This window comes from Xiphophorus couchianus, chromosome 23 (genome assembly GCF_001444195.1).
Source record: "Xiphophorus couchianus chromosome 23, X_couchianus-1.0, whole genome shotgun sequence".
Taxonomy (NCBI): domain Eukaryota; kingdom Metazoa; phylum Chordata; class Actinopteri; order Cyprinodontiformes; family Poeciliidae; genus Xiphophorus; species Xiphophorus couchianus.
Genome location: NC_040250.1, coordinates 14139262 through 14157950, shown reverse-complemented (window position 1 = coordinate 14157950; position 18689 = coordinate 14139262). Strand labels below are relative to the sequence as shown.

At 36.7% G+C, this 18689-nt stretch overlaps 1 protein-coding gene across 2 annotated transcripts in view; it reads right to left on the bottom strand.

Moving 5' to 3' along the window:
• tsc22d3 (TSC22 domain family, member 3) overlaps nucleotides 1–9635 on the bottom strand; it is a 34653-nt gene extending 25018 nt beyond the window's left edge. Inside the window, exon 1 of one of the 2 annotated variants that reach the window (XM_028008395.1) lies at nucleotides 8926–9635. In XM_028008395.1, coding sequence (XP_027864196.1) covers nucleotides 8926–9266 — 341 coding nt within the window. In that variant the 5' untranslated portion in view covers nucleotides 9267–9635. The remainder of the gene's footprint in view (nucleotides 1–8925) is intronic. The other variant, XM_028008397.1, reaches the window with a different exon arrangement.
• Between the last annotated feature and the right edge of the window lie 9054 nt (nucleotides 9636–18689).

Genomic DNA, 18689 nt, shown 5'->3' with positions numbered 1-18689 from the left:
TTTCTGAAGGAAGAATGTTACAAGCATGTAGGACACGGGAAGCATGTGGGAAAAGGTGCTCTGCTCAGAAGAGGCCAATGTTAAACAATTTAGCTCACATACAAAATGTTCCAGCAGGAAATGACCTAAAACATGCAACTAGAGACAAGGTGGAATGGAACACTTGTTAGACTTTTAAATCTAAATCTGGATTTTTTTTAAATCCTTTATCTTTCCGCTTCACAATTATGTACTACTTTATGTTGGTGAGGTTTGTGGTTGTAATGTGTCAAAATGTGCAAAGACTCGTGTCGTGTGAATATTTTTGCGGAATCTTAGAGGCCATCCCTTGTGCCTTATCACTTTCCAAACTAAATACAGTAAAATATCTAAATAAATAGAGGCAGGATGACTATACTGACTATTTGAGTTAGGCTGCATGCAAAGAAGAGTGTGCTCTCTTATTATCTAATTAGGCGCCACAGCCATGGTCCAGAAAGATAAGACAGGGAGCACCAGTCACAGCTGCTCCACCCCACCACATCACCGCCTCCTCTGCACACTTGCATACGCCGAGAAACTGCCAACTGGAACTCAGAGAGATGTGGAGTAGAACAAAACTCAAGGAGAAAGAAAAGGCAATGTGGCAATAATGAGCGCAAGATCCTGAAGGACTTCCTCACATTTTTTAAACCACAAATATATAGTTTCAAAGGGTACATTTATAAAATCATCACATTCTCTTTAGGTTCTGGACAATTGTTATGTTTTACAACAACATTCTATCTTAAGCAGTATTAAGAGAACATCCTTGGGGCTTCTTTTACACAATCAGTCCAGTAACTCATGAGAATTTCCAGCATACATTACAAAAAGCTGTTTCATAACAATTAAAATTGCCTGTCATTTTTTTTCTTCTTACATGATCCTGTGGCCATTTTATCATTGGCAATATAGAATAGCAAGTAAAAGAGTCTTAAATCTTGCTCAAAATAGTTATTTCATTATGAAACACAGAGAAATACTATGATAAAAACATATATATTTTAACAATTTTTTTCTTTGTCATTCTCAAGAACAAGGGTGAAAATTATGGGGGGTTTTAGCCAAGCAAGAATTATTTTTTTGCATTATAGGCATGGGAGGACTAAAATATCTTGCACACATGCATCCTTCTATCCCTGCATATGCTAACATGCAGCACACAGATTCTTATTTCAAGTAAATATCTAGTATTTTGTGAAGTAGGGAACGTTTTGTGAGCCTTTATAGCATTGGCAGTGAGCAGGAAACATACTTTTGGGAGCCAAAGGGGAATCCTGCTCCTCAGATAACAAAGCAAAATACCAGCGAGTCAGCCTGAGTGCTCAGGAACAATGTCGCATTTTTGACATACTGGTAGCCCAATTTCCTTTGTACTGCAATCTGATATCTTGTTCTCCTTAATGCCTCCCTTTATGTTTGGGCTTGGTTGGTTGTGTCTGCTCAGGCAAGGGGAGCTGACCAGGTCATTCTGGTTACCTCCTGTAACACCCATCTTGAATTGTAATGGCCAAAGTTGAGTTTGAATGCATTTAATTTTAATGGTTTGGAAGAGCTCATGATCAGCTCCTTGTCATAATTCTTAGTTGCTTCTCTGCACAATCTGATCTTGAGGATGTGACTTCAACGACTAACACGTGTCACTCACAGATTTTTAATCCTCCTTTGGTACATACAGTATCTACGCTTGGGACAAAAGAGCTTAGATGGATTCTGTTGTTGTGTTGTGCTAATAATGCTTTGGGTCACCTCTGTATAATGAAGGAGTATTCAGGAGTGTTCCTGTGCTTTTAAAATGCCTCATGTCAGTTCAATGCAGAAACTGAAACGACCAATAACAGACCAGTTTCCAAGTTTATTCCTACCATTTGGCCAATATTTGGCAGAAAATCTGCCATGTGTATTGGGACCACTTAAATATGGTTATTTTGTAATAAACCCTGGCTGTTTCATGGACAGAAAATACACAAACAGATTTTTATATTTTTTCAGCAAATGAGCTTCGTCCAAGTCTTTCATTTGAAAATGCATACTTATGTTTCCGCATTCCACAGATTTAACCTATGTTTTTTCTCGGTGCTTATACTGTATTCCCATGACAGTCTGACATAGCGCTTGGAGATTCATCATCCATTTTTTGCTCAAACTTATTTTGGTTTCATTAGGGGTCCTTATCTGTCAAAAGATTAAAAGCTGGTGCAAATGGGGATCTGAGCCAAAATGAACTTGAATAAATTGTAATACAAACCTTTGAGATAACAATGTACGATTATGTTAGAATATAGGTGAAAAGTTATTGCCATAACTCATTTAAGAAAATCTTGTAAGGAAATTTTGCAATTTTTGGGGTGTTTCCAGCACCTATTGACTGAATAACCTGTATTCCTTTGGTGACAAGAAGGTAGTGAGTCTACAATTACACCATACTATTATTATGGCTGTGCAGAAGAAAAATGTGTTCAGTGATATTGAGACAAATAATCTAAACAAAGTTCACGGAGAAAAGGAACAGCTCTCTGCAATATATCTAATATTTGTAATGTTGCTAAGAGCAACTGAGCACAAAGTGGCAACAGTGTCGTTTAAGAAAGAGTTGTACAGCCCAGATTGCATGAACTTGTGGTTCAGGGTGTGTCTGTACATTTTATACATTGAGACACACACCCCCGCACGCCCACACACACACATTCATTTCTGTCTGCACAACAAGATCATAATATTGGTTTCCATTGTCTGTGTTTGTGCAGGTTTAGGAAGTAAAATGTATGCATTCTTCATGTTTTGTCTTTGGTCTAATAACCATTTTCTCACAGACAGTAGACCTGGTGTCTGAGGCCCTTGACAGTCTGACGCAGTTATAAACTGGAATACCAACTATGTGAAGGTGGTTCCAAGAATCGTCTGGCAATGCACCAAGAACATTCCCATGCTGTTCACAAAGTCACAGCACAACAAGGCAATAAAAGCCCAATTAAAATAAATAGTTTTGCATTCATTTTTAACCAGGTCCTCCAGTGAACAAAATGGCATAGTATGTGTTTCAAAGACAAACAAATACACGCTAAATTGTTAAAGTAGTCTTTTATGCTGGAAAGTGATCCCTGACCACCTCTTGTTATTGTAGAGGAAACTCTGGAAAGCGAGACGAAAAAACTTTTCATGAAGACTTCCTCTCTCTTTGGCACTCTGTTTGATTTATACCACAAACATCAGCACTCTGCCTATATCTTACCTCAGCTCACTATCAACAGTACCCTATTTTTAGTTAGTCCGGACTATGCTTTGTCTTCTTTCCAGCCTCCTGTCTGACAGCCTGACTCTTGCTGAAGCTTCAACTCTCCATCCTGGCATTGCTCCTCATGGCCTTTATTTGTCAGAGACATGAATCTATTACATCCCTGACATTTTTGGCCTTATTGCCCTCTGTAACTGTGTTTCAAACACAGATGCTCCAACAGCTCAGACTTTTCTTCAACAAGCACAAAAAATAAAGTGTAATAAAAAGAGAAACTGACCAGAGTGTGCCTGCACTTTGTTCTAGGCATCAACTCAAAAGCCAGGTGTCATTAAAGACTCCATTTTAGACTTTAATGCCTCGGTCCAGAGTGTGACTAAATCTGCTTTTTATTGGCTGAAGGTGCCTTTTATTCTAAGCCAATACCCAATGCATGAAATGGAACTAGCTGTGTGCCATGTAGGACCAGGAAAAGAGCAGATTTTTATTTTTTTATGGATTCTGTATCCTGGGGGATAGAGACATTTCACAGGCTGTCGAAGAGAAGGCCATCAGACATCTGCGCTTTACATCACTAGATGCATTTAAGGAGGTGTGAGTTAAAAATTGAGGCTCTGTGACCTCATGTGAGCATTTGAAATGAAACGGATAGTTATGTCAATTCAAAAGGAGCAGAATTTATGTACAAACGCACATGTTGTGAGGTAATGGGGGTATTTTAAAATACCTCAAGTATTATTTTACATGTTTTTCTTATTACTATTTAAATCAATAATAAGATTGTATGCATTTAGGGAATTTCTGCCATTTCATGGGTCTACTGAAAAGAGAAGTGGTGGTAATTTTATTAAGACCAAGGTTTCAAATAATATATAATTTTGGATGTAATTTTATACTTTCTGAGAAGAATATAAATATATAATTCTCCAAGAACATTTTTCTTTTAAGAAAATGTTTACATGTGATAATTAGGAATGAAAATTTATGATAATTTGGGCCAAAATTGTTATCCTATAAAAATATTGCTTTTTTTTGTCAGTAATTGTTATTTACCTATATTATACATACAGTACTTACTTACATGGAAACAACATGGATTTTGATACTGTCGCCAGTGTCACTTAGCTCAGATAATAATGCAAAGGAAAACATAAAAAAAAAATTGCTAACTTATTGAACATAAACTATTTTCTAGTTGTATTTCTCTTATTTGGTGTATTATTATTGCTTATATCATAAAGAAATGAGTTATAAAAAATGTAAAATCAATTTGACTTAATAATTCATAAGTATTTGGATCCTTTTATTCATCCACCCACTAATCATTATAATACAGTTAATTTTTTAATTAGACCTTTGTGAAACACACTTTTCATCTTTGCTTTACAAGTAATAAATTGTCTTTGTGGTTTGTTTTTCTTAAGAAAGCTCAGATCAAGATATGTAATTAGGAAACTTTTATGGCTTATGATGATGTTTTGCCTCTAATGTGGGCAGCGCAGGGATAGCTAATAACAGTTTTCTGGGAACAGCATTTCATCTTCCAGATTACGCATTGTGCCATGTCTTTGCAGGATTTAAGATTGCATCGTTCTTGCACAAGAATGTCTTTGTAACACTGTAAAAGGGATTTGATTTTTAAATGTTATAGGTGGCGCAATGATTTTGTTCTGATCTCTGTGCTTGTTTCACCACGCAATCCATTTGGTCTGTTAACCCGCATGCCAGAAAATACATTTTACATCTTTACATTTTATATGGTAAGGATTTGGAAAGTGAACTCCAGACTGTTTTGAGTTGTTCCACATTAATATGATCTGCATAGAAAGGCACTTAAGAGATGGTGGTTCATTCTGAGATGTTAACACAGAAACAAATCTCAAAGAATGGCACGTAAAGCAGCCAAACTGCACAAAGCATGGGTGAAACTGAGTGCACATTGAGGACTACTTTGGTTTTCCATACGTCTGTTTCACCATTCATGCAAATCATGCCTCTTTAAACTGAGGAGCTGTAGTCAGTTCAAGTTTCACTGATAAGAGGCACATTTTCAGGTGTGACTTGTGTATAAATTAACTAAATTGGTCACTGTCTGGGCACACCTTGGATTAAGATGGAATTTACAGCGTCTCCTGCATATTTATAGTGACGTTAAAGCAATAAGGAAGTCTTGTTGGCGGAAGATTTTATCAGAATTTCACCAGAGATTAGATGCACTGTAATTTCAGAATGTCACAGATTGTTCCAAGTGAACTGATATGAATTATTTGCCTCCTTTATTTGCACACCTGATAAAGATGTATTAGAAAACCTTGGAATAAAGGAATATTTACTGAAAATGGCACAATCTCACTTGGAAAGATTTGCTCTCTCTAAGCTCTGGAAATCGTTTTTAACTTCCTCTTCACCAGGCATGTGGCAAGATTAGCTGATGTTCTCATCCAGGCTTGCTTATTACAGTTGTTCCAGTTGTTTTATGCTTTTTAATTATTTCACCTATTGTAGAAATGGGCAAGTTTAAGCAAGTAAGCGCTCCGTGTAGTCATTCTTATATTGGAGAAGATCAACGCACAACTGCCTGATGGGAATGGCATGTTCTCTTTTATTTCCATTTTTTTTAATAGATGCTAGGAGAAATGAGTGTTTGTGTTACTTTTTTCTCTATTTGTAAGGGCTTCAGTGATTAGAAAAACATCTTAGCATAGCTTCATTTATATATATTTATAGATGCTTTTGTCATGTTTGTTTTTATAGTTACAGTTCTATAGGTGCCACTAATTGTGAGGCCGCCGATTTTAATTCTAAACAATAATCTCTTTGTGTTTCTTAAACACAGAACAAAATGTATTCAAATTAAAGGCTGGATTCTAATTTATTTATTCATCTGATACTATGCTACAGCATTAAAGTGTTTTAACTGTGTTTTGCATTAACTGTCAAGAAATGTGGACAGGAATGCAAGCACTTTAGAAAGGCACCATTAAAGATAAACAAATTTAGATCTTCACATTAAAACTTTTGGGTAGTCTATACAGTATTTGAACCAAGACTTTGTGAAAGGGATTATGAAAAATCCTGATCATGTCTTTACTCCTCTGTGAGATGGTCAGATGATGATGTTTCCTGACCACACCTAGCAATAAATTCAAGATAAACTGGCCAACAATTTTCCATACAATAGGGTTTTGATTTTGCTGTAAACAAAACAGAAACTAAGGAAAGTGACTGTCTGTGTCCCACTTCTGCTGTTTTCTTCAAAAAATTTAAACAGTGTTAGTGTCTGTAATTTCTAATACTCTCTTAAAGAATTATTAGCCATTTATCACAATTTTCCCAATGGAGCTGGAAAATTAAGTCTGCAGGTAAGATCTGGGAGATTAAGGTTTAATCTCATCTTTATGTGAATTATGCAACATTTGCCTGCGCTGTTTTAACAGCTCATTGTTATTTCAAACCCATCTCTACCGAACATTCTCACACATAGCTGAGGCGTTCACTCCTTAAAGTGATTAAGTTTCAGACAGGAACATGAAATTCTTCATACCTTTTCATTGCATAATTTGTTTGTTGCAGATATTTGCCCTACTGTTTGTAATTGCTGTGTGAAGGGAGCAAATTCCTGTACAAAGAGTTCATGGGGAGGATTTTATGAGGTCTTTGACACACTGTGCTGCTGTTTTGGAAGTTTTCACTCCTTTGTGTTTTGACTGTTATTTGCCTCTTTTCATAAACATAAAGTCTCATGATCAGTCATTGTACGGTATGTGTTCACAACTCTTCAAGTTTGTCACATGATGGCACTTTTGAGACTGAAAATGAGACAAAAGTGGCCCAGCATTGCAGTCACCTGAAGTCGCCTCTAGCTAAATGATTAATATCGTTTGGTTCATTTCTGTTGAATCACAAATCCTGGCCCAATCTGAACTTTTTGGTTTTGCCTCAAACAACAATCACGCCAATAAGTCCTCCTAGAAACTTCCTGTAAGTGTTGTTTCATTTATAATAGAAGATTCTCTGACTGCTGCAACTATGGTGTTTTCATGCAAATGCAAACCTTATCCAGGGTGTGCTAAAGAATAACTATAATTATCACTATTGACTTCATCAGCAGGACTCCAAAAGAAACAGTAATAGCAATACTTGTGCAGCCCAATCAGGTGAAGACTGCAATAAATAGCTTTACGTCCTCTGCATGGTCTGTACTCATGCAAAGTAGATCATGAGCCAAAGAGATTAGAACAGCCATACAGTACAGGAAAACAAAGGCTGGTTAAAGTTTAACTAGTATGGATAATCTGCATTATTATAGCTCTTATCCAAAGAACATAACTGATATGGTAATGCCTCCAAACAACTGAAAAATTTAACAGTAACTATATTTTCCAGAGTGACGCCTAAATGTTTAATCAAAACAAACAATTGTATAGATGTTTTTTATCCAAATAGTCAGTACATAGAAAATGGGGGTTTGTTTGACTTCTTAATATGATGAAAAGATGGCAGTGAATTTACATTTATGATCTTTTATTTTGCTTTTGTATTTTCAAACAAATACAACTAATGTATTTATAAGTTTTATTGTCATGGTAATTATATGTAATAACTGAGGAACAGCAATAAAATATCAGACTCTCTGATAACAATGAAACAGTGACGGTAAATGTTAAAGAAAATACAAGATTATGTGAAAGTAAGTATTTATGAAGAGAAAACAAAAGCTGAGATAAATATCAAGAATGTCCTCAAGATTACCTGTAAAAATAAATCAATAAAATATGTCTTTCATTGGTCAACAATCGACCTTGATGTTTTTGTTTCGCATATTGTTTATAAATGTTGTTAAATGGCATTTTTTTTTTTCCTGAATATGTATTGATTTTCCTCTCTAAAATTAGATCAGCCTGACCTTTACCCAGGAAATTAAACAACACTGAAAACTGCAGTTTGTTAGAAAAAAACTAAAGCAGCATTTCATTTATTGTTGCAGCAAATCAAACTTTAAATCACTATGACTTAATAGGTTCTGGTCCCTCTCAAAAGCTCAGTTATGAGGTTTAAAAAATGTGTTATAAAAAAGACCTCAGCGGGAGATGAGACACTTTCAACTGAAAGTGTCAAACCATAAAATAATTCTTTTAATAAATTTATGGGAAGAAATTGCTTTCCAACAATGAACTTTACTTTTTTTCCCCGATTGGTCCAACAAAGGGATTTATTTTCGAGGTAATGCAACGAATAGTCATTGCATGTAAAGTCAGGAAGTTCAAAAATAAAATCATAGATCACAGAGTAAAAACCCAGATTTGTCAGAGTTGCGCACGTTTGACTGCACATGTCAGTACATGCAAGAATTTGAGAAGGTGTGCAAGTGTTTTGAAATGATTTAGTTTAAAAGTTGGATCTTTTCGCCTTGCTGTTTTAGATATCAGATCAAATCTGGAAACAGTCTGAATAACTCAAAATAAGATAGTTTCCATTGATAGTTTTATGGTGATAAGGCAAACGTCAACAGGTGATAAGGCAAACGTCTTCATAAATATTCTTCAAGAACCATAAAGAATCATTTTCAGTTCAAATCAAAATTTGGTATTGTGAGAACAGAACTTCTAGATTCAGTCGCTGACTTATTAGTTAAGTACGTCTTAATCAAATCAGAATATTAAACGTACCTGTGAAAGAAGAGTAGAATGGACAACATAGTCTGGTCGATGTTGCTGCTGCAGATGCCCTCATTGAGGAGAAAGCAGGGGTCCCTCACCACTGACTCCAGGGAGTCCTGCCTCATGATGTTGTTCAGCTTGTCTGTGTTCAGGTTCTGGTACACCAGCTGGCTGCGGAGCTGGCGAAAGTGGTTCACACTGGGGCTGGTGGGACTTGGTGGCAGGGCCCCCGCAGTGCCATGGCTTCGAGTCGGACTGCTGGACAGGGAGTCATCACACCCGTTGGCCAGGTCCAGGCAACAGCTGCAGCAGTCTAGGCCTATGGGCGAGCGGCAGTCTTCATCTGACATCTTCGTGTGAGAAAAGGGAGCAGGTGCAGGAATGACAGAGACTGATGAGAGGACTTAGTGGAAGAAGTTCAGGGACAATCTAGTGTGTCATCCTGTCCCCACGCCTGGGCCAGTGAGGCTAAAACGTCAGGTTGAGCTCCTCCTGAGAAGTCGCCACGCACTCTGCCTGCTTCTGTCAATGAGTCTCCCCTCCTGTGGCTGTCCTGTGTTACAGCTTTTTTGTTCCGAGCCGACGTTGCTGCACTGTTTCGCTACAGTGGCAGGAAAATAGAGTTCTATGCAAACATTCTCTCGCCCCGATTCAGCGGGAGTCCTCTTGTAAGCAAAACCCAGAAGCTGCTTGCTGCTTATCACTGTTTTCCCTGAACTTTTTTTTTTTTTTGTTGGCGTGCCTCGAGACACGGAGGAGGGAGCAAAAGAGGAGGGAAGGACACACAGAGGGAGTGGAAAGACCTGTGATTGGTAAAAGGCATCACTGTTTGCAGAAACTGGTCCCTCCTTCTTTCTCTTTCAGATGGCCAGAGTGAGTACAGGAGACAGAGAGGGAGGGGACCTTGCTGAGCATGCTTCAAACATGTGCAGCTGTCTAAGCTCCACCTTACCCTGCTGACAGCCCAAGGAGTGGCCGAGAGAGAAAGTTTGCAGCAACTCTAAACTGTGATAAGATGTGCTAAGTTGTGAAAATAAAAGCACACAAGGGTTGCCTCAGCTAAAGTTGGCACATTTAATTGAAAAGGCCTGCTTCTTGTTATGACTTTACACAGTTTAGGGCCTTGCAAAAAAAATTCCCCATTGCATTTTCTCCTATTTTGTCAAGTTGCAGTCACTCAAATAAATGCCTTTAGAGCACAAAGTGTGATCTAAACAATTCCTTTGTAGATCTCATTGTATTTTTAGGGTTATTGTCCCGCTGGAAGGAAAACCTCTGACCTCAATCTTAGATTTTTTGCAGCACTCCATCAATCTTCCAATCAACTGTGACCAGCTTCCAGTTTCCTACTTTAAATAAACATCTCCACAATATGCCACCTCCACATTTCACAGTAGAGACGCTGAGATCATGTCACATAGAGAATTTTGCAGGAAGGCCAAAAAGTTCAGTTTTAGTCTCATCTGACCACTAAATGTTAAAAAAAGTTCAAGACTACAGAGTTTTAAATTGAGCATCTAAACAAGTTTGAGCATTTATTTTGTATTTGATGGTAACTGATTGTCTTTATCTGCATAATTTCAAGGCAGAATCTGACATTAATGAGCTTGTTTGCCAAAATACATTTAGTGTGTATGTCCTTTTCTTGAGAGCAGGAGACTCTGTTTTCTCAACTTGCACACACCCATAATCTTATCAGGCCCCCACTGTGTTTGATAGCAGTTTTGTCGATTTTCATATCTCTTTTAAAACTGTGCAACTGTGTGTGTCGTGTTCATGCCCTGCAGAAACATGCTTCACAAGCTTTAGTACAAACCAGCACAGTGTCATTACAACCGCGCTGATGCTCCGGGATGATGGCACTGCTGACCTCGGCCGCTGACCAACGAGTGTACTGCATGCTGTCAACAGATGGATGGTCACGCAAGAACATGGCAACAAGATAATTGTACTCTGAAGCGTCAGGCAGTTTCTGCTGCAGAAAGAATATATCACAGCACATATTGTAGGGGAGCAGGGGGATCAATTTAGCAGAGAAAATGACTGACTATTGCTTTATTGAGTGTGTAATGATGTCCTCAGGCAGCAAGGCTGCTACAGTTTGATTGGGTGAGAGCAGAATGGCAGTCTAATCTGGGTGTAGGCTGCCATCTAGTGGAAAATAGGAAGCATTGAGGAATTGCTTTAAAATTATTTCACAACAGTTTCAGCAAAAGTTTATTTCTGCTTCGACTCTTTCTAGTCTAACTGCAGGTTGAATGATTCTGTGTGGTACCTCAGATTTAGCTAAACAGCTCAACTACTGTATGTAGATATTATTGTATGCAGCTTCACAGCTTTTGGATGTTTTCAAGTAAATGATTCTGCTATTTGAAGGAGATTTCAGTTTAGCAGCCAATGTTTCATTCCTGTTTTTGCACCAGAATACACTTCATACTTCTTCATTTTACACATAATTTGAATTAGCAGAAGCTGCTAAGCCAAAAATGCATGGAATGACATTGGAAAATATTTTTTGATAATTGTCGCAGTATGGGATTACTTTCATAAATTGTATAATACTTTACCACTGAAATCTTCTTCTAAAAGCAATGCTGAGCATTTCTGTATTCAGTGACTGCTTGTATGCACCATAACAGTTGAAGATGTGATGGGTTCTCTGGTTGCGACCTGGTTTTCTATTTGTTTTGGAATGAAATGGATAGAGTTTTTTCTGACCATTTACGTTGCTATCAGCAAGAAATCCATTCTTTTCATAACAATTTTTATCAGGGCCCTAGTAAAAATATCAGTTACCCTACTGGGAGGCAGTATTAAGAGAAATATGCAGAAAACACTCAGAACAAAACTGATGTCCAAGAATTCTTCAGCATGTAAACAAAAAAAAAAAAATATTCTGCACACATTACATGAAAGAAGAAAAGACATGAATGGCCTGGTTTCAGTCCGAACATGTTCTGATTCGAGAGTGTGAGGAGAATTGCGAAATGAAAAATGCAAGAAAATGATTCAATGTGGCTACACACTTAAGAAAGTCTTTGAAGAAGGAATGGAGCAAAATAACATTAGACAGGCTTTGCTATGTTGGATTTTAGTGAATCTTGTGTTTATGTCTTATGAGAAGTAACTTTGACAATAACAAGAGGTGAACGTTTTGCTGTCTTGTTTTTTGTGACTATATGCTTGCAGGACAGGTAAGCATGTCTAGACATTCTCCGGCATCATAATTAACCAATCATTTGATTTAGGATAACATGCAGGACACTAACTCTTGAGACATGACTTTAGACACCATATGGTTCTAAATTGTGTGCGTAAGGCTGTTTGTCTTGTTTGTTTCTATGTCACCCTGTAATGAACTGGCAACCTAAATCCAGGATTTAAATCAGAAGTATTCAGGAAACATGCAGGAAAAGAATATTGCTTAGAATAGTATTAGAAGATGCCTAAATCCAAAATGTTTAAACTGAATGAATCTCTGTCTGAAAAAAAAAATACACAGAAACTGACACCAAGTAATGAATGCATGTTGAGAGTTTTATCTCTGCCTGTTATACTTTGTTTGAAGTCTTGTTTTAACTTGCTTGGACAGAAATTAAGTCTCTGGACATTTAGATCGCACCATACCAAATGATGCAGAAAATTAGTGTGAAACATTGATTGGTGGGGAATTGCTTTTTTACAGAGTCCCATAGCTGCCTAAACTAGGTCACAGAAAGTAGGATAGTGGATGTTCTGTGTTACCGGTGGCATGCTTCCAAAATTTGCTCAAATAATTCTGATAATTCAACCCTGACATAAAACATGTCCTCGCCTTTTGCTTCAAGCTGCAAAATTGCAAAAGCTGCCCTTTAATTAAGTTTAAAATATTTGCTATCATTTAAGTTTCAAAGCAACTTTAGCTCAAAAATAGGAACAACATGGTATGTATTACCAGGCTTGAAATTATGAGTTGACCTAAGCTGTATATGTCTATAAATAACCTTTTGGTTAATGACAGATGTTCAAGAATGTGTCCCGATTTATAATTTGGTCTTCACAAGTCATTTTGCTTCACTTGTTAAACCCTTGGAAACTGAAGGACTTTCAGGAAACCTTTGTTGAGTGAAACCAGTGATTAGTTTACAAAAACTATCATCAGGAAGATTAACATAAAACCTGCCTCAGTCCATCAGTAAAAATCTTGCAGTCTTATATTGTGGAAGAAGGTTGATGGAACACTGTTTTGTAGATATTGTAATATGAATGCGAGACAAGTACTTTCCACCATTGTACAGTTTTCAATGCAGAGAGTGCATCCTCATATGCAGCCTGGAAGATGAGAAAAAATTTTAACCTTCTGTCTAAACTGTGAAATGTAATAATTGCAGTAAGAGAAAAAAAATAACTGAGTTACACTGCACTTAAAAAAACATAGAACTACCTATATTATTAAACAAGGCTGAATATTTTCTGTTTTAGGTCAGTTAGTAATTACCAGAATTATTTCGAAACACTGTTAGAAATGCTGGCTAATATCAGAGCATTTTCTTGCATTTTGTGTTTTCAAACAGTGTAGAAACAAGTTCACTCTGCTATGGCATTAACGTTACAAATTAACTTAAATAACACTAGAGGGCAGTAAAAGCAAACGAAACATGCAGAATGCTTTTTTGTATTATACTAATTATGCATCTTAAGGACAATATGACTTGTTATTTTTTTCTGTTTAACATTTCTCAAGTTGCAGCATGCTCTTATAACTGGAGCTGCCATTTTCAATGTAGCACTTGTGTTTACATTCTAGTAGTTTTGTAGAGTTGGGCTCTTCATTAGAGAAATGTGCAAAGTCAGGATCAAAGAGCATGGAAAAAAAGATAAACAGATAATGCTGCATTGTTGTTTAGAAAGCGAGCCTCCTCTTAATTCATGGAATAATTTTGGAGTCCAGTTTTTTATAGGTGAATACTGAATTAATCTATGACACTGTCTCCGTCCCAGTGCATTATTTCTTTACTGCTACTCTCGCCTGTGAATTTGATCCTCTACCTTGAGCTGCAATTGGTCAAGACCCAGACAGACTCATATCCTTGGTTGGCAAGATATGGCAAATAATCTTAAGCTTCTCACCCCCTCTGAGGATTAACTTTGCTGTCCAGTCATCTTTAAGAAATGCACCACTTCTGGTTAGCCTTGGATTATAGAAAAAAAAGTTAAGCAGGCAATCTCTCATCACAGGAGCATACAGCACTGAACTCAAGTGGTGAGCATGTGCTTGCCATAAAGTAGATTTAGGCCATATATTAAATCGGAGTAGTAATTGTCAGGAAACCTATATCTGAGCTCATTGCCCAACATGCCTGGTTTCACTGTCTTAGTGCCCTGCTCTACCACCTTCCTCACTACTCAACTTCAGTTTTATTTCCACATTTTACTTTTTCTTTTTAAATTACACATTCCTCTATCTACCAGTTTGTCTTCCTCACTGAGGAAACATGAAACAAACTAACTTCTGCACTGTTTTCTCTTTGTTTCCAGCCTGGTTTCTTTGATAAAACGTCTCTGACATTTAAGTATATTTTTAATGTTAATGCGATGCGCAAGGAAAATGTTGGTGCTTGTAAGTACAATCTGTTGTCAGATAAACTATTAGTCATATGTTTAAAAAATTTGGCCTTTATAGAAGACTGGCAGAAAAGACAAAACATTTGCCACAAGATTATAGGAGAGACATCAGATGAATTAAATTTGGTTAGCTGACACTAAAACAAAAGTGTTTGGCCTACATGCAAAATATTGTGCCTATTGTGCCTAAAGCTTGTGTGGTGGTCAAAAATACAATGAAACATGGAGGTGGCAGCATCATGCAGTGGGATACTTGCTTTTGCAGGGAGGAGGAAGGTGGAAGCTAAATACAGATCAAAATACTTTGCTTTTCTTCAACAGGGAAATGGTAGCAAAGTTGATGTAGATATTACATGTCTGTTAACATCTATTCATTAATTGTAATTGTAAATCACAGTTGTAAATGCAATTAAATGTGTCTTTAAAATCAATGAGTGAAGGGAGCTGAGTTGTAAAATCCACAGATCATTTCCCTTCCACTAAACCTAAGCATTTAGTGTATTGTCTACCACATAAAATCCTATTAAAACACAATGGGTTTCGTGGTTTTAATGGGATAAAATATGAAAAAACTCAATAAGTATGGACTTCAAAGCATTGTATAACACACAGCAAATATTCCCCACTGAGATCTAAGATGAAATAATGCATCATAGGTTTCTTGATAAATGTTAAATAAAAAAAGTAACATTTCAAACAACCTTGGGATATTCCTTTAGAAGACTGTGCTTTCCCATAATTCATTTGTCCCTGCAGTCAATTTTTGAAGTGCTGCTACTTTGATTCAAATGTTTGATCTCCCCTGTATGTTTCTGCTGATTATTTGAGGTTCAGATGGGTTTTTTGCTCACCAGGCGGTGTCCTTTCGACAGCAGCATGTACAGTACATTTGACTTCCAACTCTCCTTCTTTGAAGGAAAGATTTGTTATGCTTCTGGATTTAGTGCTGCAGTTTTCATAACGGTAACTCACGATGCTTACACTTGAAAAGAGTCTGGTAGCCTTGATAACATTTCTGGTTTAAATTCAGGTGAGACATTTTTTTTTTTAAAGAAACATGTGGGAAGAAAGGCTTATGCTGATTATTCTCTGGGCTCAGCTTCAATTTTAATGGGATCCCTTATAAATCAAACAGAATGTAACTCCAATTCTGGAAGATTGGAGTTACATCAGCTTCTGATGATCCTCACCAGCAGACGTTAAGCAATTAAAAGCATATCTGATATTTTATGTCATGCCAAAATGATTACCCCACAGTTAGGTATCCTGACATATTTGCACAGTCATCACAGATCATAGGAAGATACAGGAAAGGAAAAATGTATAATCCATAAGTAGTCAAAAATGATGAACTTCAGGACCTACAATACAAGTTTTTATTCTTTGATAGATTCAAAATGTGTCTAGGTTCATGCAGGTCCACATTGCAGACCAATGTAATTTATTTCAAACTGGATATTACTAAGTGAGAGAAAAAAAATATGGACAGCTTTAAGAAACTGATGCCTGGCTTGAATGTTCAAATTTATTTTCTATCTGAAAACCTTAGGGAGCTTAAAAATAAAGTTTTAGTGGCTTAAGACAATAAAATTCTTAACAATAAAACATTTAAAGTAGAACAAACTGACAGTTTCTCAGAAGTCATAAGAATATGTCTGCACCAATTAAAAGCTACAATTACAGTAAAATCATCCAGGTTATTGGACAGAGTTATTTCAACAGAAAAAAATTATTTCAACAACTAAAATGAATTACTGCAAATCTTATTTATTGTTTTGCAAGACAGATCAACAGCAGTTCAATGACGTTTTTCCTTTTCTCATCAGAAGCAATACATTTCTTTTCTCTGATATCAAATGCAAATAACAGCTGTGTCTGTGGATAAGACTAAAACAATCTGTTTTGCTGCTATTTGTTATGTTAAATCATTCATTAATTACACTATACAGTAGTGTTTAGCATATTTTTGCTATTTTGATTATTCATATTAGGGACTGCATGTGAGTTAGCCAGAGGCACCTGTCAGTGTTTCGCAGCTCTGCTGTTAAACAGGATTTTACTATCACTTCAATAAAAGGCAACATTGCAACTGTTTTAGCTACTTGTATTAGAGGTCAGCACAGTCAGTACAGTTAGGTTTAGTATCTTTAAATATCAGCGTTCATTTGTATTAAAATAGCAAACCCTTCCTGAAAGCATATATTTTTTAAAAGATTGCCTACAGTCCCTAATCTAGAATGTCCCTAGAAAGAAAGACAGAAATAGACCTCAAAAATATTATTATTATCATAAAAATCTTGCCTCATACAGGAATCTGAAGTGGGTGGTGAGTTGAAGTGAGGGTGGATGTGTTGCTTGGTTTTATTACATTTATGTAATCCTGAGGCTGATGGTGGCACCCAGCGTTTGTCTGGTCTGCCAGACCTTCCCATGTCCTGGAGCTTACATGTGTCAACAGTCAGACTGAGAACATCCACTAGTGTCCTCAGCAAAGTCACAGCAAACTCTTATGTATGAAAAACCATAAAGTGTCCTTGGCTAAGCCTCCACAGTGGAAACATTAGTGCAGTGTTTTCAAATGTTTTCAACAAAACTTCAATTTAATGCTTGCCAGGGGACTAACTCAGATCAAACAAAGCAACAACTGCAAGAACATCTCCCCTGGGGTTTCCATGTTGAATCTCTGGTGACAGTATTTCTACAAGAAAAAAAAATGCTCCAGGAAAAAAAAAAACATTACAGCTACAGGGGCCTCTTCGCTCACTGTTAATTAAATCCATTCAGTCATTCCAGGGGCCACTGGAATCCTGGACAGACTCTGTTACAAAGAAACTGGTAACAACAAATGGCAAAAGGTCTGTTTGCTTTGACAACATTTTCAAGAGGACAACGCAGATCTCTATTTTGTTGCAGCTAATAAATTGTGAGTTCACCAGAGGAGAAACAATATGATCCCAGTGGTTCCAAAAGCCATTTGATCTTTATTTGAACAACATTAAGAATGTCGTCTTTTTGTTTTCTTTGTTTTTGTGTATGGACTTTTTCATGCCTGAATTAAACTAAGCTGCAATCAGGCAATTCATCTGGGGAGACGTATCTTTCAAAATCTCCAACAGAGTGTAAGACAGACCTGTTCCTTAGCTAATTAGCATTAAATCAAAGGTCAGAAATTTAGTTTTACTCATTCTTGGGCAATACAGAAGAAGAGAGAAGTGTTTTCCTCAGTATGTTTCCCATATTCTGACAATTATTTGCACTTCTATTTGTTTACTACTGAATGACAGTGAATACTACGTATTAACCAGCAGGCAATGTGTTTACAGAAGAAGGTAAAGATAAATCAGAGGAAAACTGAGTCATTCAACATTTTAGTCTGCCAGTTTTCATGGATTTCTAATGGTCATTCATTAGTTTTATGAATCCCCATTGTATGCTTTAGTGTGATATCTTTGTAATAGGAAGCCTGTATGGGGCAGTCAATTAAGACTAAAGCAATTAATTTCAATTTGCACTGACAGGAAGCAGGATTGTTTTGTAAATACTGACAGATTTCAGTTGGTTATCTGGGCTCTCTGTACCAGCTTCTCTTCTTTGTGTTCATTATACTTAATATCCTGAGTCACTCCACTACACAATGCATTATTTATTCTAGGAAAAGTTTTATTTTGAATAATTTTATGTGTGGGTAACTTTACTTGTCACCAATATTGTGTATGAGTTTCAAGTCAGGGTCGCCAGAAACATATTTAAAGAGGCAAGTGTCAATGTTTTTTGTTACTTTCTCTGCTTCATCTGGCGTAGTTTTAATGTAAATAAATAAATGTGTCATGCAGTAAGTTGATTTCTCTCTGCTTCCAGCTTTCACATAAGGACGTCTGATATTTTTAAAAATACACTTCTAATGGGGTGTTTTCAACCTAAAAAGCTTTCTGCTTTTTCACTCGTCTCAAAACAGACAAAAACCTTTTCTACTGACAGTCTACACACATTTCTCCAGAGCATAGAAAGAAAATCTACTTTTTAAAGCATGTCTGTCTGAGCTGTATGAACAAAAATCCCTCTGAAAGACAGCATGAAATCCAGAGACTTTAAATGTGCAACATACTTCTTATTTCTTCTTCTATGGTTTAGCTTCTTACTTATACAAACCTAGTTTTAGTTCTAAACGC